The sequence below is a fragment of the Lepus europaeus genome, chromosome 2, assembly GCF_033115175.1.
Source record: "Lepus europaeus isolate LE1 chromosome 2, mLepTim1.pri, whole genome shotgun sequence".
In the NCBI taxonomy this organism is placed as follows: Eukaryota; Metazoa; Chordata; class Mammalia; order Lagomorpha; family Leporidae; genus Lepus; species Lepus europaeus.
Genome location: NC_084828.1, coordinates 163,458,239 through 163,482,405, shown reverse-complemented (window position 1 = coordinate 163,482,405; position 24,167 = coordinate 163,458,239). Strand labels below are relative to the sequence as shown.

General features: G+C 38.7%; 1 protein-coding gene across 5 annotated transcripts in view; it reads left to right on the top strand.

Moving 5' to 3' along the window:
* The window catches only part of NEK10 (NIMA related kinase 10), a 368,558-nt gene that overhangs the window by 253,845 nt on the left and 90,546 nt on the right, over nucleotides 1-24,167 (top strand). For all 5 annotated transcript variants that reach the window (XM_062179356.1, XM_062179349.1, XM_062179342.1 and 2 more), the window contains one exon: nucleotides 292-346. In XM_062179356.1, coding sequence (XP_062035340.1) covers nucleotides 292-346 — 55 coding nt within the window. The remainder of the gene's footprint in view (nucleotides 1-291; nucleotides 347-24,167) is intronic.

Here is a 24,167-nt window from a genome sequence, read left to right as displayed (position 1 = left end):
AAATTGTTTTACCAGGCACTTCTGTCTCTCACTTAGCATCCCACCTCTTGTGAAGATAACTTGGTGCATGAATGGGTACCCAAATAGGTCTCTGTGGAGGTGATTGCCAGGGCATCTTAGCTGCCATCTTCATTTCTGCTCCTAACTGGTAATTTATAACATTGCATTTTAGCTGATGATCGCACAAAGTCAGTCTTTATTGTATGTACAAATGCTCAAATTACAGAAATGCAGCATTAAGAAACAAAAATTTATGAGAAAACAATGTTTTCTTTTCTTTTCTTATTTCAGACATTTTAAAGAGAAGTTTTAGTGCTTCAGGAGGAGAAAGACAATCCCAAACAAGGTATGTGAAATTGAGCTTCTAGAAATGTTAATGTTTTTTGTCTTTGTAGAGCAGAGTTGCAAGTGGCTAAATTGAAATCTAATAGCCAGAAGTTACCATAGGCATGTGGAAACAGAGGCTGTTAGAACCTACCCTCCCAGAACCAGCTTTGGTTTGCCAAGCTGTAAGAGGGAAAGAGTACTAAGCTTGGCACTGGATTTTAGTCTCAGTCTACCTGTTTCTACTTTTATGACCTGCATCCTATGAGTTTGTATCTCTGAGCTAGACAGTGAGTCAGGGCCATGGGACAGTTGTACTCTAGAAAATCACCTGGGGCTTTGGCTCTTTGTTCCTATTTTTTTTTATATCCGATGTTATTTATTTGTTATTCTTTTTTAATTTTTAATTTTATTTGTTTATTTTTGAAATTTCAGTTTGTCTTTTTAACAGATTCGAGGTGCTTTGTGGATACAATTCTAAGAACACAATGTTATTTCCTTCCTCCCTTCCTCCCTCACTCCTTACCCATCTTTCCCTCCTACCCTCCTTCCTTCTCCCTTTCTTTTTTCCTCCAGATTTTGAGGTAACCTATTTTAAGTTTGTGTCATAGTGAAAAGGTTTACTATTTCACCAAATAAATTTAACAAGTAAAGAGAAAAAAGACCCTAGTGTAGTGGGAATATAGACAACAGCTACAAACAATAACTGAATGGAAAAATCACCATTTCACCCCTATACAGTAAAACATAATCACAGATCATTAAAACTATAGTAGTATGCCATTCTTAACCATTGGTTTCACAAAGGTATATAACAAGGTTTTCCAAAACTATTTACAGCAATTCTGATACACACAGACATTTCTTTCTTTATTCTTTCTTTTTTGTGTGTGTGTGTTTTTAAAATTTTAGCTCCCAGGTATAATGGAGAACATGCAGAATTTTCTTTCTGTATCTTGCGTATTTCACTTAACATGTTGTCGTCCTGTTGTGTCCATTTTGTTGCAAATAGTAGAATTTCATTCTTTTGTTGTTGTTGCTGAATAATATCCCATTATGTCAGATACCATCTTTTCTTTATCCATTCATTCATCTGATGCTGGGCACCTTGATTGGTTCCAAATTTTGCCTATTGTGAACATGGTGATGCAGGTAGCTCTTTGATACATTGTATTCAAGCCTTTTGAGCACATACCCAGTAGTGGGCTTGCCTTATCCTATGACAGATCTGTTTCTATATTTTTAAAGAAATCCCCACACCGTTTACCACAATGACTGCGCCAATTTACCTTCCTCCTTCAACAGTGCATAAATGTTCCCCTTTGTCCACATCCTAATGAATATTTGTTACTGTCTGTGTTTTGGATTTTAGCCATTCTGACAGAGATGAAGTAATAACTCATTATGGTTTTGATATGCATTTCCTGATGGCTAGTGATGTTGAGAGTTTTTCCATATATTTGTTGGCCATTTGTATTTCTTCACTTGAGAGCTGTCTATTGAAGTGCTTTGCCCATTTCTCAACTGGATTGGTTATTTTGTTGTTGTTGAGTTTTTTAAGTTGCTAATGTATTTGGGATATTAATCCTCGGTCAGATCCATGGTTTGCAAATATTTTCCCCATTCTGTCGGATGTCTCTTCACTCTATTGATCGTTTCCTTTGCTGTGCAAAAGCTTCTGAGTATGAGATAGTCCCATGTGTAGTTTTGCTTTTGTTACTTGTGCTTTGGGGGTCTTGTCCAAGAAGTCATCCCCTACACTAATGTCTTGGAGTGTTTCCAGGAGCTTCAGAATCTCAGCTCTTAAATCTAGGTCTTGGATCCATCTTGATTTGATTTTTGTATATGGTGAGAGTTATGGATCTAATTTCATACTTCTACATGTGTGTGTGTGTGTGTGCCAGTTTTGCCAGCACCATTTGTTGAAGAGATTTATTCAACTATATGTTCTGAGTATTTTTGTCAAAAATCAGTTGGCTTTATGCAAGTGGAGTAATTTCTGGGCTCTCTAGTCTGTTCCAAATATCTATGTATTGTTTATTTATGCCAGTACCATGCTGTTTTAATTACTGTAGCTTTGTAGTATGCCTTGAAGTTATCTATCATGAAGCCTCCAGACTGATCTTTCTTTTCAGGTTGCTTTGGCCATTTGAAGTCTTTTGTGATTACCTATGAATTTTTGGATTGCTTTTTCCAGTTCTGTAAAGAATGTCATTGGTATGTTGATAGGAATTGCATTGAATCTATAAATTGCTTTGTGTAGTATAGACATTTTAATGATATTGATTCTTCTCATCCATGAGCAAGGAATATCTTTCCATGTTTTTGTGTTCTTGATGATTTTTTTCATCAATGTTTGATAATTTGCATTGTAGAGATTTTGCACTTGTTTCTTTAAATTTATTCCTAGATATTTGATTTTTTTTGTGGATATTGTGAGTAGGATTTCTTTTTGAATTTCTCTTCCTATGAGTTCATCATTAGCTACAAAAAGGTACTTTTTATATTTGTTTTGTAACCTACAACTTTACTGAATGGGCTTATCAATTCTAACAGCTTTTTGGTGGAGTGTTTAGATTTCTCCATGTATAATATCATGTCATAGCAAACATGGGTAATTTGACTTCCTCATTTCCATTTTTTTTCATATATTAAACTTTTATTTAATGAATACAAATTTCCAAAGTACAGCTTATGGGTTACAATGGCTTCCCCCCTCCCATAACTTCCCTCCCACCTGCAACCCTCCCCTTTCCCGCTCCCTCTCCCCTTCCAATCACATCAAGATTCATTTTCAATTCTCTTTATATACAGAAGATCAGTTTAGTATATATTAGGTAAAGATTTCAACAGTTTGCCCCCATATAGCAACACAAAGTGAAAAAAATACTGTTGGAGTACTAGTTATAGCATTAAATAACAGTGTACAGCACATTGAAGACAGAGATCCTACATAATATTTTTTTAAAAATTAATTTTCTATGCCATTTCCAATTTAACACCAGGTTTTTTTTTTCATTTTCAATTCTCTTTATATACAGAAGATCAATTCAGTATCTAATTAGTAAAGATTTCATCAGTTTGCACCCACACAGAGACACAAAGTGTAAATATGCTGTTTCAGTACTAGTTATAGCATCACTGCACATTAGACAACACATTAAGGACAGATCCTACATGGGATGTAAGCACACAGTGACTCCTGTTGCTGACTTAACAATTTGACACTCCTGTTCATGGCGTCAGTAATCTCCCTAGGCTCTAGTCATGAGTTGCCAGGGCTATGGAAGCCTTTAGAGTTCGCTGACTTTGATCCCATTCCGATAGGGTCATAGTCAAAGTGGAGGTTCTCTCCTCCCTTCAGAGAAAGGTACCTCCTTCTTTGATGGCCCCATTCATTCCACTGGGATCTCACTCACAGAGATCTTTCATTTAGGTCTTCTTTTTTTTTTTTTCCCCATGGTATCTTGGCTTTCCATGCCTACAATGCTCTCATGGGCTCTTCAGCCAGATCCGAATGCCTTAAGGGCTGATTCTGAGGCCAGAGTCATATTTAGGACATCTGCCATTCTATGAGTCTGCTGTGTATCCTGCTTCCCATGTTGGATCTTTCTCTCCCTTTTTGATTCTATCAGTTAGTATTAGCAGACACTTGTCTTGTTTGTGTGATCCCTTTGACTCTTAGACCTATCAGAGCCATCAATTGTGAACTGAAATTGATCACTTGGACTAGTGCGATGGCATTGGTACATGCCACCTTGATGAGATTGTATTGGAATCCCCTGGCACATTTCTAACTCTACCATTTTGGGCAAGTCCGATTGATCATGTCCCAAATTGTACATCTCCTCCCTCTCTTTTTCCACTCTTAAATTTAACTGGGATCACTTTTCAGTTAAAATTTAAACACCTAAGAATAATTGTGTGTTAATTACAGAGTTCAACCACTAGTACTAGAACAACAACTACAACAACAACAGCAAATACTATAAAGGGTAAAGTATTACATTCTACATCTAGAGTCAGGACAGGCCGACGCAGCTGCTCACTAGGCTAATCCTCTGCCTTGCGGCGCCGGCACACCGGGTTCTAGGCCCGGTCGGGGCACCGATCCTGTTCCGGTTGCCCCTCTTCCAGGCCAGCTCTCTGCTGTGGCCAGGGAGTGCAGTGGAGGATGGCCCAAGTCCTTGGGCCCTGCATCCCAAGGGAGACCAGGAGAAGCACCTGGCTTCTGACATTGGATCAGCACGGTGCGCCGGCCGCAGCACGCCTACTGCGGCGGCCATTGGAGGGTAAACCAACGGCAAAACGGAAGACCTTTCTCTCTGTCTCTCTCTCACTGTCCACTCTGCCTGTCAAAAAAATAAAAATAAATAAATAAATAGAGTCAGGACAAGAGCTGATCAGGTCATTGTTTCTTATAGTGTCCATTTCACTTCAACAGGTTTCCCCTTTGGTGCTCAGTTGTCACCGATCAGGGAAAACAAATGATATTTGTCTCTTTGGGACTGGCTTAATTCACTCAGCATGATGTTTTCCAGATTCCTCCATCTTGTTGCAAATGACTGGGTTTCATTGTTTCTTACTGCTGTATAGTATTCTATGGAGTACATGCCCCCTAATTTCTTTATCCAGTGTACTGTTGATGGGCATTTGGGTTGGTTCCAGGTCTTAGCAATTGTGAATTGAGCTGCAATAAACATTAATGTGCAGATGGCTTTTATGTTTGCCAAATTAATTTCCTTTGGGTAAATTCCAAGGAGTGGGATGGCTGGGTTGTATGGTAGGGTTATGTTCAGGTTTCTGAGGAATCTCCAGACAGACTTCCATAGTGGCTTAACCAGTTTGCATTCCCACCAATGGTGGGTTAGTGTCCCCTTTTCCCCACATCCTCTCCAGCATCTATTGTTGGTAGATTTCTGGATGTGAGCCATTCTCACTGGGGTGAGGTGAAACCTCATTGTGGTTTTGATTTGCATTTCTCTGATTGCTAGTGATCTTGAACATTTTTTCATGTGTCTGTTGGCCATTTGGATTTCCTCTTTTGAAAAATGTCTATTGAGGTCCTTGGCCCATCTCTTCAGTGGGTTGTTTGTTTTGTTGTTGTGGATTTTCTTGATTTCTTTGTAGATTCTGGTTATCAACCCTTTATCTGTAGTATAGTTTGCAAATATTTTTTCCCATTCTGTTGGTTGCCTCTTCATTTTCCTGACTGTTTCTTTTGCAGTACAGAAACTTCTCAATTTGATGCAATCCCAAATGTTAATTTTGGTTTTGACTGCCTGTGCTCCTGGGGTCTTTTCCAAGAAGTCTTTTCCTTTACCTATATCTTGCATGTTTCTCCAATGCTCTCTAATAATTTGATGGTTTCGGGTCGTAGATTTAAGTCTTTAATCCATGTTGAGTGAATTTTTGTGTAAGGTGATAGGTAGGGGTCTTGCTTCAAGCTTCTGCATGTGGAAATCCAATTTTCCCAGCACCATTTATTGAATAGACTGTCCTTATTCCAGGGATTAGATTTGGATCTTTGGTCAAATATAAGTTGGCTGTAGATGTTTGGATTGATTTCTGGTGTTTCTATTCTGTTCCATTGGTCTATCCATCTGTTTCTGTACCAGTACCATGCTGTTTTGATAACAACTGCCCTGTAGTATGTCCTGAAATTTGGTATTGTGATGCCTCCGGCTTTGTTTTTGTTGTACAAGATTGCTTTGGCTATTCGAGGTCTTCTGTGTCTCCATATGAATTTCAGTATCATTTTTTACAGATCTGAGAAGAATGTCTTCGGTATCTTGATTGGTATTGCATTGAATGTATAAATTGCTTTTGGGAGAATAGACATTTGATGATATTGATTCTTCCAATCCATGAGCATGGGAGATTTCTCCATTTTTTGGTATCCTCTTCTATTTCTTTCTTTAAGGTTTTGTAGTTTTCATCATAGAGATCTTTAACGTCCTTGGTTAAGTTGATTCCAAGGTATTTGATTGTTTTTGTAGCTATTGTGAATGGGATTGATTTTAGAAGTTCTTCCTCAGCCGTGGCATTGCTTGTGTATACAAAGGTTGTTGATATTTGTACATTGATTTTATATCCTGCTACTTTGCCAAACTCTTCGATGAGTTCCAGCAGTCTCTTAGTAGAGTTCTTTGGGTCCCCTAAATAAAGAATCATATCATCTGCAAAGAGGGATAGTTTGAGTTCTTCCTTCCCGATTTGTATCCCTTTAATTTCTTTTTCTTGCCTGATGGCTCTGGCCAAAACTTCCAGAACTATATTGAATAGCATTGGTGAGAGAGGGCATCCCTGTCTGGTACCAGATTTCAGTGGAAATGCTTCCAACTGTTCCCCATTAAATATGATATTGGCCGTGGGCTTTTCATATATTGCTTTGATTGTATTGAGGAATGTTCCTTCCATACCCAGTTTGCTTAGAGTTTTCATCATGAAAGGGTGTTGTATTTTATCAAATGCTTTCTCTGCATCTATTGAGAGAATCATATGGTTTTTCTTCTGCTGTCTGTTAATGTAGTGTATTACGTTGATTGTTTTGTGAACATTGAACCATCCCTGCATACCAGGGATAAATCCCACTTGGTCTGGGTGGATGATCTTTCTGATGTGTTGTTGCATTCTATTGGCCAGAATTTTATTGAGTATTTTTGCATCTATGTTCATCAGGGATATTGGTCTGTAATTCTCTTTCAATGCTGCATCTTTTTCCGGCTTAAGAATTAAGGTGATGCTGGCTTCATAGAAAGAATTTGGGAGGATTCCCTCTTTTTTGATTGTTCTGAATAGCTTGAGAAGAATTGGAGTTAGTTCTTCTCTAAATGTCTAGTAGAACTCAGCAGTGAATCCATCTGGCCCTGGGCTTTTTTTGTTGGGAGGGCCTTTAATACTGTTTCAATTTCTGTGTCAGTTATTGGTCTGTTTAGGTTTTCTATGTCTTCCTGGCTCAATTTAGGGAGGTTGTATGTGTCCAAGAATCTGTCCATTTCTGATAGATTTCCCTGTTTGCTGGCATACAAGTCCTTGTAGTAATTTCTGATGATTCTTTTTATTTCTGTGGTGTCTGTCGTTACGTTTCCCTTTTCATCTCTGATCCTATTGATTTGGGTCTTTTCTCTTCTTTTTTTAGTTAGTTGGGCCAATGGGGTGTCAATTTTGTTTACTTTTTCAAAAAACCAGCTCCTCATTCGGCTGATTTTTTGTAATGTTTTTTCTTTTTTCTTTTGGATTCAATCCTGTTGATTTCTTCTTTGATTTTAATTATTTCTCTTCTCTTACTGGGTTTGGGTTTGGTTTGCTCCAGATTTTCTAGGTACTTGAGATGACATGAAAGCACATCTATTTGATGCCTTTCCAATTTCTTGATGTAGGCACCTATTGATATAAACTATCCTCTTAACACTGCTTTTGTTGTATCCCATAGGTTTTGGCATGTTGTGCTTTTATCCTCATTTACTTCCAGAAAATTTTTGATTTCTCTTTTAATTTCTTCTATGACCCATTGTTCATTCAAGAGCATGTTGTTCAATCTCCATGTGTTTACACATGCTCTAGGGATTTCCGAGTTGCTAATTTCCAATTTCATTCCTTTGTTGTCTGAGAAGCTGCATGGTATGATTCTAATTCTTTTGAATTTGCTGAGACTTGCTTTATGGCCTAGTATGTGGTCAATCCTAGAGAAGGTTCCATGTACTGCTGAGAAGAATGTAAAGTCCTTAGATGTAGGATGAAATGTTCTGTAGATATCTGTTAGATCCATTTGGGCTATAGTGTCATTTAAATCTGCTGTCTCCTTGTTGATCTTCTGTCCTGTTGATCTGTCTATCTCTGAGAGTGGAGTATTGAAGTCCCCCAGTACTATTGTATTGGGGTCTAAGTCTCCCTTTAAGTCCCTTAACAAGTCTTTTAAATAAGCTGGTGCCCTGTGATTAGGTGCATATACATTGATAATCATTATATCTTCCTGTTGAATGGATCCCTTAATCATTAAATAGTGCCCCTCTTTGTCTCTCCTAACAGTTTTTGTGGTAAAGTTTATGTTGACCGATATTAAGATGGCTACGCCCGCTCTTTTTTCATTTCTGTTGGCATGGTATATCTTTTTCCAGCCTTTCACTTTCAGTCTGTATGGATCATTGTTGGAAAGATGAGTTTCTTGTAAGCAGCAAAAAGATGGGTTTTGTTCCTTAACCCAATCAGCCAATCGGTGTCTTTTAACTGGACAGTTAAGGCCATTAGCATTCAATGTGACTATTGAGAAGGAGTAACTTTGCCCTGTCATTTGCCAAAGATATTTTCTAATATCTGGTTTGAGATTCCTGTGATCTTTTGCTGTGAGGTTTCCTTCCTTTACCTTCTTTCATATTGGTGACTGTGTTTCTGTGTTTCTGTATGTAACACATCTTTAAGCATCTTTTGCAGGGCTGGACGAGTGGCGACAAATTCTTTCAATGTCTGTTTGCTGTGAAAGGTCTTTATTTCACCTTCATTCATAAATGAGAGCTTTGCAGGATATAATATTCTGGGCTGGCAGTTTTTCTCTCTTAGTACCTGGGCTATATCTCACCATTCTCTCCTAGCTTGTAGGGTTTCTGAAGAGAAGTCAGCTGTGAGTCTAATTGGAGATCCTCTGAGAGTAATCTGGCGTTTCTCTCTTGCACATTTTAGGATCTTTTCTTTGTGTTTCACTGTGGTGAGTTTGATTACGACGTGTCGTGGTGAGGATCTCTTTTGGTCATGTTTATTAGGGGTTCTATGTGCTTCCTGTACTAGGATGTCTCTGTCCTTCTCCAAACCTGGGAAATTTTCTGCTAGTATCTCACTAAAAAGGCCTTCTAATCCTTTCTCCCTCTCCTTGCCTTCAGGAACTCCTAGAACCCGAATGTTGGGTTTTTTATTAGTATCCTGTAGATTCCTTACAGTTTTTTTTAGATTTCTGATTTCTTCTTCTTTTCTTTGATTTGACTGTTTCCTTTCCTGTTCTCTGTCTTCTAATTCCGATATTCTCTCTTCTGCTTCGCCCATTCTCTTTTTAAGGCTCTCTAATGTGTTTGTCATTTGATCTATTGAGTTCTTCATTTCATTGTGGTTTTTTGTCACTATCTCAGTTTCCTGTTCTACTAGTTGTTTCATTTCATTTTGATTCCTCCTTAATATTTCATTTTCACGGGAGAGATTTTCTATCTTGTCCATTAAGGATTTCTGTAGTTCAAGAATTTGTTTTTGAGAACTTCTTAATGTTCTTAGCAATTTTTTGAGATCCACTTCTTGGCATTTCCTCTATCTCTTCGTGTTCATAATCTTGCATTGGGGTGTCTTGTTCATTTGGGGGCGTCATAGTGTCTTCCTTGCTCTTGTTACCTTGGCTTCTACGTTTGTTGTTTGGCATGTTGGAGATAATTTATGTTTTTTTTTTTTTGGCAAAATGCATATCTTTTCTTTTTTTTATTTTTAATGAATATAAATTTCCAAAGTATAGCTTATAGGTTACAATGGCTTCCCCCCTCCCATAACTTCCCTCCTGCCCGCAACCCTCTCCTTTCCCACTGCCTCTCCCCTTGCATTCATGTAAAGATTCATTTTCAATTCTCTTTATATACATTAGATCAGTTTAGTATATATTAGGTAAAGATTTCAACATTTTGCCCACATAGCAACGTAAAGTGAATAAACTACCATTGGATTACTAATTATAGCATTAAATAGCAATGTACAGCACATTAAATACAGAGATCCTACATATTTTTTTTTCAAATTAATTAATTTTCTATGCCATTTCCATTTTAACACCAGGTTGTTTTTTTTTTTTTCATTTCCAATTCTCTTTATGTACAGATCAATTCGGTATATAATTAGTAAAGACCTCATCAGTTTGTGCCCACACAGAAACACATAGTATAAAAATACTGTTTCAGTACTAGTTATAGCATCACTTGGCTTTAGACGACACATTAGGGACAGATCCCACATGGGGTGTAAGTACACAGTGACTCCTGTTGCTGACTTAACAATTTGACACTCCTGTTCATGGCGTCAGTAATCTCCCTAGGCTCTAGTCATGAGTTGCCAGGGCTATGGAAGCCTTTAGGGTTCGCTGACTTTGATCCCATTCCGATAGGGTCATAGTCAAAGTGGAGGTTCTCTCCTCCCTTCGGAGAAGGATACCTCCTTCTTTGATGGCCCCGTTCTTTCCACTGGGATCTCACTCACAGAGATCTTTCATTTAGGTCTTTTTTTTTTCCATGATATCTTGGCTTTCCATGCCTGCTATACTCTCATGGGCTCTTCCGCCAGATCCGAATGCCTTGAGGGCTGATTCTGAGGCCAGAGTGTTGTTTAGGACATCTGCCATTCTATGAGTCTGCTGTGTATCCCGGTTCCCATGTTGGATCTTTCTCTCCCTTTTTGATTCTATCAGTTAGTATTAGCAGTTACTTGTCTTGTTTGTGTGATCTCTTTGACTCTTAGACCTATCAGAGCTATCAATTGTGAGCTGATATTGATCACTTGGACTAGTGCGATGGCATTGGTACATGCCACTTGGGTGGGATTGTGTTGGAATCCCCTGGCACATTTCTGACTACACCATTTGCGGCCAGTCCGATTGAGCATGTTCCAAATTGTTCATCTCCTCCCTCTCTTTTTCCACTCTTAGATTTAACAGGGATCACTTTTCTGTTAAAATTTATTTATTTATTTATTTTTAATTTTTTTTTATTAAACTTTTATTTAATGAATATAAATTTCCAAAGTATAGCTTGTGGGTTACAATGGCTTCCCCCCTCCCATAACTTCCCTCCCGCCCGCAACCCTCCCCCCTCCCGCTCCCTTTCCCCTTCCATTCACGTAAAGATTCATTTTCAATTCTCTTTGTATACAGAAGATCAATTTAGTATATATTAGGTAAAGGTTTCAACATTTTGCCCATATAGCAACATCAAGTGAAAAAACTACCATTGGATTACTAATTATAGCATTAAATAGCAATGTACAGCACATTAAAGACAGAGATCCTACATAATTTTTTTTTTCAAAATAATTAATTTTCTATGCCATTTCCATTTTAACACCAGGTTGTTTTTTGTTTTTTTTTTTTTTCATTTCCAATTCTCTTTATATACAGAAGATCACTTCAGTATATAATTAGCAAAGACCTCATCAGTCTGCACCCACACAGAAACGCAAAGTATAAAAATACTGTTTCAGTACCAGTCATAGCATCACTTGGCTTTAGATGACACATTAGGGACAGATCCCGCATGGGGTGTAAGTACACAGTGACTCCTGTTGCTGACTTAACAATTTGACACTCCTGTTCATGGCGTCAGTAATCTCCCTAGGCTCTAGTCATGAGTTGCCAGGGCTATGGAAGCCTTTAGAGTTCGCTGACTTTGGTCTTATTCCGATAGGGTCATAGTCAAAGTGGAGGTTCTCTCCTCCCTTCGGAGAAGGGTATCTCCTTCTTTGATGGCCCCGTTCTTTCCACTGGGATCTCACTCACAGAGATCATTCAATTAGGTCTTTTTTTTTTTCCCATGATATCTTGGCTTTCCATGCCTGCTATACTCTCATGGGCTCTTCAGCCAGATCTGAATGCCTTGAGGGCTGATTCTGAGGCCAGAGTCATATTTAGGACATCTGCCATTCTATGAGTCTGCTGTGTATCCCACTTCCCATGTTGGATCTTTCTCTCCCTTTTTGATTCTATCAGTTAGTATTAGCAGATACTTGTCTTGTTTGTGTGATCTCTTTGACTCTTAGACCTATCAGAGCTATCAATTGTGAGCTGAAATTGATCACTTGGACTAGTGCGATGGCATTGGTACATGCCATCTTGATGGAATTGTGTTGGAATCCCCTGCACATTTCTAACTCCACCATTTGCGGCCAGTCCGATTGAGCATGTTCCAAATTGTTCATCTTCTCTCTCTCTTTTTCCACTCTTAGATTTAACAGGGATCACTTTTCAGTTAAAATTTAAACACCTGAGAATAATTGTGTGTTAATTACTGAGTTCAACCAATAGTACTAGAACAACAACAACAACAACAAATACTAAAAAGGATAAAGTATTACATTGTACATCTAAAGTCAGGACAGGAGCTGATCAGTTCATTGTTGCTTATAGTGTCCATTTCACTTAACAGGTTTCCTCTTTGGCGCTCAGTTGTCTTCGATCAGGGAAAACAAATGATATTTTTCTCTTTGGGACTGGCTTAATTCACTCAGCATGATGTTTTCCAGATTGCTCCATCTTGTTGCAAATGACTGGGTTTCATTGTTTCTTACTGCTGTATAGTATTCTATGGAGTACATGTCCCATAATTTCTTTATCCAGTCTACTGTTGATGGGCATTTGGGTTGGTTCCAGGTCTTAGCTATTGTGAATTGAGCTGCAATAAACATTAATGTGCAGATGGCTTTTTTATTTGTCAAATTAAATTCCTTTGGGTAAATTCCAAGGAGTGGGATGGCTGGGTTGTATGGTAGGGTTATGTTCAGGTTTCTGAGGAATCTCCAGACAGACTTCCATAGTGGCTTAACCAGTTTGCATTCCCACCAACAGTGGGTTAGTGTCCCTTTTTCCCCACATCCTCTCCAGCATCTGTTGTTGGTAGATTTCTGAATGTGAGCTATTCTCACCGGGGTGAGATGGAACCTCATTGTGGTTTTGATTTGCATTTCTCTGATTGCTAGTGATCTTGAACATTTTTTCATGTGTCTGTTGGCCATTTGGGTTTCCTCTTTCGAAAAATGTCTATTGAGGTCCTTGGCCCATTTCTTAAGTGGGTTGTTTGTTTTGTTGTTGTGGATTTTCTTGATTTCTTTGTAGATTCTGGTTATCAATCCTTTATCTGTAGTATAGTTTGCGAATATTTTTTCCGATTCTGTTGGTTGCCTCTTCACTTTCCTGACTGTTTCTTTTGAAGTACAGAAACTTCTCAATTTGATGCAATCCCAAATGTTAATTTTGGTTTTGACTGCCTGTGCTATTGGAGTATTTTCCAGGAAGTCTTTGCCTGTGCCTATATCTTGCAGGGTTTCTCCAATGCTCTCTAATAATTTGATGGTTTCGGGTCGTAGATTTAAGTCTTTAATCCATGTTGAGTGAATTTTTGTGTAAGGTGATAGGTAGGGGTCTTGCTTCAAGCTTCTGCATGTGGAAATCCAATTTTCCCAGCACCATTTATTGAATAGACTGTCCTTATTCCAGGGATTAGATTTGGATCTTTGGTCAAATATAAGTTGGCTGTAGATGTTTGGATTGATTTCTGGTGTTTCTATTCTGTTCCATTGGTCTATCCATCTGTTTCTGTACCAGTACCATGCTGTTTTGATAACAACTGCCCTGTAGTATGTCCTGAAATTTGGTATTGTGATGCCTCCGGCTTTGTTTTTGTTGTACAGGATTGCTTTGGCTATTCGAGGTCTTCTGTGTCTCCATATGAATTTCAGCATCATTTTTTCCAGATTTGAGAAGAAGGTCTTCGGGATCTTGATGGGTATTGCATTGAATGTATAAATTGCTTTTGGGAGAATAGACATTTTGATGATATTGATTCTTCCAATCCATGAGCATGGAAGATTTCTCCATTTTTTGGTATCCTCTTCTATTTCTTTCTGTAAGGTTTTATAGTTTTCATCGTAGAGATCTTTAACGTCTTTGGTTAAGTTTATTCCAAGGTATTTGATTGTTTTTGTAGCTATTGTGAATGGGATTGATTTTAGAAGTTCTTCCTCAGCCGTGGCATTGCCTGTGTATACAAAGGCTGTTGATTTTTGTGGATTGATTTTATATCCTGCTACTTTGCCAAACTCTTCGATGAGTTCCAGCAGTCTCTTAGTAGAGTTCTTTGGGTCCCCTAAATAAAGAATCATATCATCTTCAAAGAGGGATAGTTTGAGTTCGTCCTTCCCGATTTGTATCCCTTTAATTTCTTTTTCTTGCCTAATAGCTCTGGCCAAAACTTCCAGAACTATATTGAATAGCAGTGGTGAGAGAGGGCATCCCTGTCTGGTACCAGATTTCAGTGGAAATGCTTCCAACTTTTCCCCATTCAATAGGATGTTGGCCATGGGTTTTTCATATATTGCTTTGATTGTATTAAGGAATTTTCCTTCCATACCCAGTTTGCTTAGAGTTTTCATCATGAAAGGGTGTTGTATTTTATCAAATGCTTTCTCTGCGTCTATTGAGAGAATCATATGGTTTTTCTTCTGCAGTCTGTTAATGTAGTGTATTACGTTGATTGTTTTGCGAATGTTGAACCATCCCTGCATACCGGGGATGAATCCCACTTGGTCTGTGTGGATGATCTTTCTGATGTGTTGTTGCATTCTATTGGCCAGAATTTTATTTAGGATTTTTGCATCTATGTTCATCAGGGATATTGGTCTGTAATTCTCTTTCAATGTTGCGTCTCTTTCTGGCTTAGGAATTAAGGTGATGGTGGCTTCATAGAAGGAATTTGGGAGGATTCCCTCTTTTTCGATTGCTCTGAATAGTTTGAGAAGAATTGGAGTTAGTTCTTCTCTAAATGTCTGGTAGAACTCAGCAGTGAATCCATCTGGCCCTGGGCTTTTCTTTGTTGGGAGGGCCTTTATTACTGTTTCAATTTCTGTGTCAGTTATTGGTCTGTTTAGGTTTTCTATGTCTTCCTGGCTCAATTTAGGGAGGTTGTATGTGTCCAAGAATCTGTCCATTTCTGATAGATTTCCCTGTTTGCTGGCATACAAGTCCTTGTAGTAATTTCTGATGATTCTTTTTATTTCTGTGGCGTCTGTTGTTACGTCTCCCATTTCATCTCTGATCCTATTGATTTGGGTCTTTTCTCTTCTTTTTTTAGTTAGTTGGGCCAATGGGGTGTCAATTTTGTTTATTTTTTCAAAAAACCAGCTCCTCATTTGGCTGATTTTTTGTAATGTTTTTTTGGATTCAATCCTGTTGATTTCTTCTCTGATTTTAATTATTTCTCTTCTCCTACTGGGTTTGGGTTTGGTTTGCTGCAGATTTTCTAGATCCTTGAGATTTCTTGAAAGCTCATCTATTTGGTGCCTTTCCAATTTCTTGATGTAGGCACCTATTGATATAAACTTTCCTCTTAACACTGCTTTTGTTGTATCCCATAGGTTTTGGTATGTTGTGCTGTTATCCTCATTTACTTCCAGAAAATTTTTGATTTCTCTTTTAATTTCTTCTATGACCCATTGTTCATTCAGGAGCATGTTGTTCAATCTCCATGTGTTTACACGTGCTCTAGGGATTCCTGAGTTGCCAATTTCCAATTTCATTCCTTTGTGGTCTGAGAAGCTGCATGGTATGATTCTAATTCTTTTGAATTTGCTGAGACTTGCTTTATGGCCTAGTATGTGGTCAAACCTAGAGAGGGTTCCATGCACTGCTGAGAAGAATGTAAAGTCCTTAGATGTAGGATGAAATGTTCTGTAGATGTCTGTTAGATCCATTTGGGCTATAGTGTCATTTAAATCTACTGTCTCCTTGTTGATCTTCTGTCCTGTTGATCTGTCTATCTCTGAGAGTGGAGTATTGAAGTCCCCCAGTACTATTGTATTGGGGTCTAAGTCTCCCTTTAAGTCCCTTAACAAGTCTTTTAAATAAGCTGGTGCCCTGTAATTAGGTGCATATACGTTGATAATCATTATATCTTCTTGTTGAATGGATCCCTTAATCATTATATAGTGCCCCTCTTTGTCTCTCCTAACAGTTTTTGTAGTAAAGTTTATGTTGTCCGATATTAAGATGGCTACGCCCGCTCTCTTTTCATTTCTGTTGGCGTGGTATATCTTTTTCCAGCCTTTCACTCTCAGCTTGTATGGATCATTGTTGGATAGATGAGTTTCTTGTAAGCAGCAAAAGGATGGGTTTTGTTCCTTAATCCAATCAGCCAATCGGTGTCTTTTAACTGGACAATTCAAGCCATTAACATTCAATGTGACTATTGAGAAGGAGTAACTTTGCCCTGCCATTTGCCAAAGATATTTTCTAATATATGCTTTGAGATTCCTGTGATCTTTTGCTCTGAGGTTTCCTTCCTTTACCTTCTTTCATATTGGTGACCGTGTTTCTGTGTTTCTGTATGTAACACGTCTTTAAGCATCTTTTGCAGGGCTGGACGAGTGGCGACAAATTCTTTCAATTTCTGTTTGCTGTGAAAGGTCTTAATTTCACCTTCATTCACAAATGAGAGCTTTGCAGGATATAATATTCTGGGCTGGCAGTTTTTCTCTCTTAGTACCTGGGCTATATCTCGCCATTCTCTCCTGGCTTGTAGGGTTTCTGATGAGAAATCAGCTGTAAGTCTAATTGGAGATCCTCTGAGAGTAATCTGTCGTTTCTCTCTTGCACATTTTAGGATCTTTTCTTTGTGTTTCACTGTGGTGAGTTTGATTACGACGTGTCGTGGTGAGGATCTCTTTTGATCATGTTTATTAGGGGTTCTATGAGCTTCCTGTACTAGGATGTCTCTGTCCTTCTCCAAACTTGGGAAATTTTCTGCTAGTATCTCACTAAAAAGGCCTTCTAATCCTTTCTCCCTTTCCATGCCTTCAGGAACTCCTAGAACCCGAATGTTGGGTTTTTTAATAGTATCCTGTAGATTCCTGACAGTATTTTTTAGATTTCTGATTTCTTCTTCTTTTCTTTGATTTGACTGTTTCCTTTCCTGTTCTCTGTCTTCTAATTCCGATATTCTCTCCTCTGCTTCATCCATTCTGTTTTTAAGGCTCTCTAATGTGTTTGTCATTTGATCTATTGAGTTCTTCATTTCATTGAGGTTTTTTTTCACTATCGCAATTTCCTGTTCCACTAGTTGTTTCATTTCATTTTGATTCCTCCTTAATATTTCATTTTCATGGGAGAGATTTTCTATCTTGTCCATTAAGGATTTCTGTAGTTCAAGAATTTGTTTTTGAGAACTTCTTAATGTTCTTGTGAATTTTTTGAAATCTGCTTCTTGCATTTGCTCTATCTCTTCATCTTCATAATCTTGCATTGGCATGTCTTGTTCACTTGGGGGCGTCATAGTGCCTTCCTTGTTCTTGGTACCTCCGCTTCTTTGTTTCTTGCTTGGCATGTTAGAGATAATTTGTGGTGTTTTTGTTTTTGTTTTTTTTTTCTCTCGTTATACTATGCCTCTAAGTGAGCTGTCTGTTTTGTTGGAGCCTTAGGGGCTGTGATGGGTGTGGTCAGAGAGCTATGCTTGTTTCTTGAGGTTTAAGGCTGTGTAAAGAGCGACTCTCCCAGATTATTTGCTCCTTGCTGGGACGCTCTCTCTCTCTCTCTCTCTCTCTCTTTTTTTTTTTTTTGTTTTGACTTAGTTGGGAGTGGGGTTGAGGGTAGTTGAAATCTAGCCTCTGTGAGTATTCGTTTGATCTACCCCTGGGACCATACACAGAGTTTATGCAGCCCTCAATGTGTTCTCCAGTTTCGCTAAAGATACTGAGTTTGGCTGAGCTTTACATATGTAAAATCGCGGTGCTCTTTGTTTTGCTTGGTGAGTGAAGGGAGAGGCCTCTGTTCCCCCTCCCCCCAATGTCTCGGACTTCTCAGGTCTTTGTCTTTTTTACCCTCCTCCGTTCCCGCTTGGCAAGTTAGAGATAATTTGTGGTGTTTTTGTTTTTGTTTTTTTTTTTTTTCTCTCGTTATACTATGCCTCTAAGTGAGCTGTCTGTTTTGTTGGAGCCTTAGGGGCTGTGATGGGTGTGGCCAGAGAGCTATGCTTGTTTCTTGAGTTTTAAGGCTGTGTAAAGAGCGACTCTCCCAGATTATTTGCTCCTTGCTGGGACGCTCTCTCTCTCTCTCTCTCTCTTTTTTTTTTTTTTTGTTTTGACTTAGTTGGGAGTGGGGTTGAGGGTAGTTGAAATCTAGCCTCTGTGAGTATTCGTTTGATCTACCCCTGGGACCATACACAGAGTTTATGCAGCCCTCAATGTGTTCTCCAGTTTCGCTAAAGATACTGAGTTTGGCTGAGCTTTACATATGTAAAATCGCGGTGCTCTTTGTTTTGCTTGGTGAGTGAAGGGAGAGGTCTCTGTTCCCCCTCCCCCCAATGTCTCTGACTTCTCAGGTCTTTGTCTTTCTTACCCTCCTCCGTTCCCGCGCTGGTGAGATTCTGTGGCTCTGCCTCCTCTCCCGCCGCTGCCGCTCGGCTTGTCTCGGTTGGTTTTCCACGCGGTGGGTTCCCTGTAAGTCCTCTGTGTTTCCTCCACAAGATCCGGAAGCGATTCCTCTGCAGTTTTTTTCTTGAGTCTTTTCCTGATGCTACAGTAATTCCGCTTTTATGAAAGTTTATTTTCCCAAACTAAGGCACACGTCCTCACTATCCGCCATCTTGGCTCCGCCCCCCGGTGCACCTCTGTTAAAATTTAAACACCTAAGGATAATTGTGTGTTAATTACTGAGTTCAACCAATAGTACTAGAACAACAACAACAACAACAAATACTAAAAAGGATAAAGTATTACATTGTACATCTAAAGTCAGGACAGGAGCTGATCAGTTCATTGTTGCTTATAGTGTCCATTTCACTTAACAGGTTTCCCCTTTGGTGCTCAGTTGTCACCGATCAGGGAAAACAAATGATATTTGTCTCTTTGGGACTGGCTTAATTCACTCAGCATGATGTCTTCCAGATCCCTCCATCTTGTTGCAAATGACTGGGTTTCGTTGTTTCTTACTGCTGTATAGTATTCTATGGAGTACATGTCCCATAATTTCTTTATCCAGTCTACTGTTGATGGACATTTAGGTTGATTCCAGGTCTTTGCTATTGTGAATTGAGCTGCAATAAACATTAATGTGCAGATGGCTTTTTTATTAGCCAAATTAATTTCCTTTGGGTAAATTCCAAGGAGTGGGATGGCTGGGTTGTATGGTAGGGTTATGTTCAGGTTTCTGAGGAATCTCCAGACAGACTTCCATAGTGGCTTAACTAGTTTGCATTCCCACCAACAGTGGGTTAGTGTCCCTTTTTCCCCACATCCTCTCCAGCATCTATTGTTGGTAGATTTCTGGATGTGAGCCATTCTCACTGGGGTGAGGTGAAACCTCATTGTGGTTTTGATTTGCATTTCTCTGATTGCTAGTGATCTTGAACATTTTTTCATGTGTCTGTTGGCCATTTGGATTTCCTCTTTTGAAAAATGTCTATTGAGGTCCTTGGCCCATCTCTTAAGTGGGTTGTTTGTTTTGTTGTTGTGGATTTTCTTGATTTCTTTGTAGATTCTGGTTATCAACCCTTTATCTGTAGTATAGTTTGCGAATATTTTTTCCCATTCTGTCGGTTGCCTCTTCATTTTCCTGACTGTTTCTTTTGCAGTACAGAAATTTCTCAATTTGATGCAATCCCAAATGTTAATTTTGGTTTTGACTGCCTGTGCTGTTGGAGTATTTTCCAGGAAGTCTTTGCCTGTACCTATATCTTGCAGGTTTCTCCAATGCTCTCTAATAATTTGATGGTTTCGGGTCGTAGATTTAAGTCTTTAATCCATGTTGAGTGAATTTTTGTGTAAGGTGATAGGTAGGGGTCTTGCTTCAAGCTTCTGCATGTGGAAATCCAATTTTCCCAGCACCATTTATTGAATAGACTGTCCTTATTCCAGGGATTAGATTTGGATCTTTGGTCAAATATAAGTTGGCTGTAGATGTTTGGATTGATTTCTGGTGTTTCTATTCTGTTCCATTGGTCTATCCATCTGTTTCTGTACCAGTACCATGCTGTTTTGATAACAACTGCCCTGTAGTATGTCCTGAAATTTGGTATTGTGATGCCTCCAGCTTTGTTTTTGTTGTACAGGATTGCTTTGGCTATTCGAGGTCTTCTGTGTCTCCATATGAATTTCAGCATCATTTTTTCCAGATCTGAGAAGAAGGTCTTCGGGATCTTGATGGGTATTGCATTGAATGTATAAATTGCTTTTGGGAGAATAGACATTTTGATGATATTGATTCTTCCAATCCATGAGCATGGAAGATTTCTCCATTTTTTGGTATCCTCTTCTATTTCTTTCTGTAAGGTTTTGTAGTTTTCATCGTAGAGATCTTTAACGTCTTTGGTTAAGTTTATTCCAAGGTATTTGATTGTTTTTGTAGCTATTGTGAATGGGATTGATTTTAGAAGTTCTTCCTCAGCCGTGGCATTGCCTGTGTATACAAAGGCTGTTGATTTTTGTGGATTGATTTTATATCCTGCTACTTTGCCAAACTCTTCGATGAGTTCCAGCAGTCTCTTAGTAGAGTTCTTTGGGTCCCCTAAATAAAGAATCATATCATCTTCAAAGAGGGATAGTTTGAGTTCGTCCTTCCCGATTTGTATCCCTTTAATTTCTTTTTCTTGCCTAATAGCTCTGGCCAAAACTTCCAGAACTATATTGAATAGCAGTGGTGAGAGAGGGCATCCCTGTCTGGTACCAGATCTCAGTGGAAATGCTTCCAACTTTTCCCCATTCAATAGGATGTTGGCCATGGGTTTTTCATATATTGCTTTGATTGTATTAAGGAATTTTCCTTCCATACCCAGTTTGCTTAGAGTTTTCATCATGAAAGGGTGTTGTATTTTATCAAATGCTTTCTCTGCGTCTATTGAGAGAATCATATGGTTTTTCTTCTGCAGTCTGTTAATGTAGTGTATTACGTTGATTGTTTTGCGAATGTTGAACCATCCCTGCATACCGGGGATGAATCCCACTTGGTCTGTGTGGATGATCTTTCTGATGTGTTGTTGCATTCTATTGGCCAGAATTTTATTTAGGATTTTTGCATCTATGTTCATCAGGGATATTGGTCTGTAATTCTCTTTCAATGTTGCGTCTCTTTCTGGCTTAGGAATTAAGGTGATGGTGGCTTCATAGAAGGAATTTGGGAGGATTCCCTCTTTTTCGATTGCTCTGAATAGTTTGAGAAGAATTGGAGTTAGTTCTTCTCTAAATGTCTGGTAGAACTCAGCAGTGAATCCATCTGGCCCTGGGCTTTTCTTTGTTGGGAGGGCCTTTATTACTGTTTCAATTTCTGTGTCAGTTATTGGTCTGTTTAGGTTTTCTATGTCTTCCTGGCTCAATTTAGGGAGGTTGTATGTGTCCAAGAATCTGTCCATTTCTGATAGATTTCCCTGTTTGCTGGCATACAAGTCCTTGTAGTAATTTCTGATGATTCTTTTTATTTCTGTGGCGTCTGTTGTTACGTTTCCCATTTCATCTCTGATCCTATTGATTTGGGTCTTTTCTCTTCTTTTTTTAGTTAGTTGGGCCAATGGGGTGTCAATTTTGTTTATTTTTTCAAAAAACCAGCTCCTCATTTGGCTGATTTTTTGTAATGTTTTTTTGGATTCAATCCTGTTGATTTCTTCTCTGATTTTAATTATTTCTCTTCTCCTACTGGGTTTGGGTTTGGTTTGCTGCAGATTTTCTAGATCCTTGAGATTTCTTGAAAGCTCATCTATTTGGTGCCTTTCCAATTTCTTGATGTAGGCACCTATTGATATAAACTTTCCTCTTAACACTGCTTTTGTTGTATCCCATAGGTTTTGGTATGTTGTGCTGTTATCCTCATTTACTTCCAGAAAATTTTTGATTTCTCTTTTAATTTCTTCTATGACCCATTGTTCATTCAGGAGCATGTTGTTCAATCTCCATGTGTTTACACGTGCTCTAGGGATTCCTGAGTTGCCAATTTCCAATTTCATTCCTTTGTGGTCTGAGAAGCTGCATGGTATGATTCTAATTCTTTTGAATTTGCTGAGACTTGCTTTATGGCCTAGTATGTGGTCAAACCTAGAGAGGGTTCCATGCACTGCTGAGAAGAATGTAAAGTCCTTAGATGTAGGATGAAATGTTCTGTAGATGTCTGTTAGATCCATTTGGGCTATAGTGTCATTTAAATCTACTGTCTCCTTGTTGATCTTCTGTCCTGTTGATCTGTCTATCTCTGAGAGTGGAGTATTGAAGTCCCCCAGTACTATTGTATTGGGGTCTAAGTCTCCCTTTAAGTCCCTTAACAAGTCTTTTAAATAAGCTGGTGCCCTGTAATTAGGTGCATATACGTTGATAATCATTATATCTTCTTGTTGAATGGATCCCTTAATCATTATATAGTGCCCCTCTTTGTCTCTCCTAACAGTTTTTGTAGTAAAGTTTATGTTGTCCGATATTAAGATGGCTACGCCCGCTCTCTTTTCATTTCTGTTGGCGTGGTATATCTTTTTCCAGCCTTTCACTCTCAGCTTGTATGGATCATTGTTGGATAGATGAGTTTCTTGTAAGCAGCAAAAGGATGGGTTTTGTTCCTTAATCCAATCAGCCAATCGGTGTCTTTTAACTGGACAATTCAAGCCATTAACATTCAATGTGACTATTGAGAAGGAGTAACTTTGCCCTGCCATTTGCCAAAGATATTTTCTAATATATGCTTTGAGATTCCTGTGATCTTTTGCTCTGAGGTTTCCTTCCTTTACCTTCTTTCATATTGGTGACCGTGTTTCTGTGTTTCTGTATGTAACACGTCTTTAAGCATCTTTTGCAGGGCTGGACGAGTGGCGACAAATTCTTTCAATTTCTGTTTGCTGTGAAAGGTCTTAATTTCACCTTCATTCACAAATGAGAGCTTTGCAGGATATAATATTCTGGGCTGGCAGTTTTTCTCTCTTAGTACCTGGGCTATATCTCGCCATTCTCTCCTGGCTTGTAGGGTTTCTGATGAGAAATCAGCTGTAAGTCTAATTGGAGATCCTCTGAGAGTAATCTGTCGTTTCTCTCTTGCACATTTTAGGATCTTTTCTTTGTGTTTCACTGTGGTGAGTTTGATTACGACGTGTCGTGGTGAGGATCTCTTTTGATCATGTTTATTAGGGGTTCTATGAGCTTCCTGTACTAGGATGTCTCTGTCCTTCTCCAAACTTGGGAAATTTTCTGCTAGTATCTCACTAAAAAGGCCTTCTAATCCTTTCTCCCTTTCCATGCCTTCAGGAACTCCTAGAACCCGAATGTTGGGTTTTTTAATAGTATCCTGTAGATTCCTGACAGTATTTTTTAGATTTCTGATTTCTTCTTCTTTTCTTTGATTTGACTGTTTCCTTTCCTGTTCTCTGTCTTCTAATTCCGATATTCTCTCCTCTGCTTCATCCATTCTGTTTTTAAGGCTCTCTAATGTGTTTGTCATTTGATCTATTGAGTTCTTAATTTCATTGAGGTTTTTTTTCACTATCGCAATTTCCTGTTCCACTAGTTGTTTCATTTCATTTTGATTCCTCCTTAATATTTCATTTTCATGGGAGAGATTTTCTATCTTGTCCATTAAGGATTTCTGTAGTTCAAGAATTTGTTTTTGAGAACTTCTTAATGTTCTTGTGAATTTTTTGAAATCTGCTTCTTGCATTTGCTCTATCTCTTCATCTTCATAATCTTGCATTGGCATGTCTTGTTCACTTGGGGGCGTCATAGTGCCTTCCTTGTTCTTGGTACCTCCGCTTCTTTGTTTCTTGCTTGGCATGTTAGAGATAATTTGTGGTGTTTTTGTTTTTGTTTTTTTTTTCTCTCGTTATACTATGCCTCTAAGTGAGCTGTCTGTTTTGTTGGAGCCTTAGGGGCTGTGATGGGTGTGGTCAGAGAGCTATGCTTGTTTCTTGAGGTTTAAGGCTGTGTAAAGAGCGACTCTCCCAGATTATTTGCTCCTTGCTGGGACGCTCTCTCTCTCTCTCTCTCTCTCTCTCTTTTTTTTTTTTTTTTTGTTTTGACTTAGTTGGGAGTGGGGTTGAGGGTAGTTGAAATCTAGCCTCTGTGAGTATTCGTTTGATCTACCCCTGGGACCATACACAGAGTTT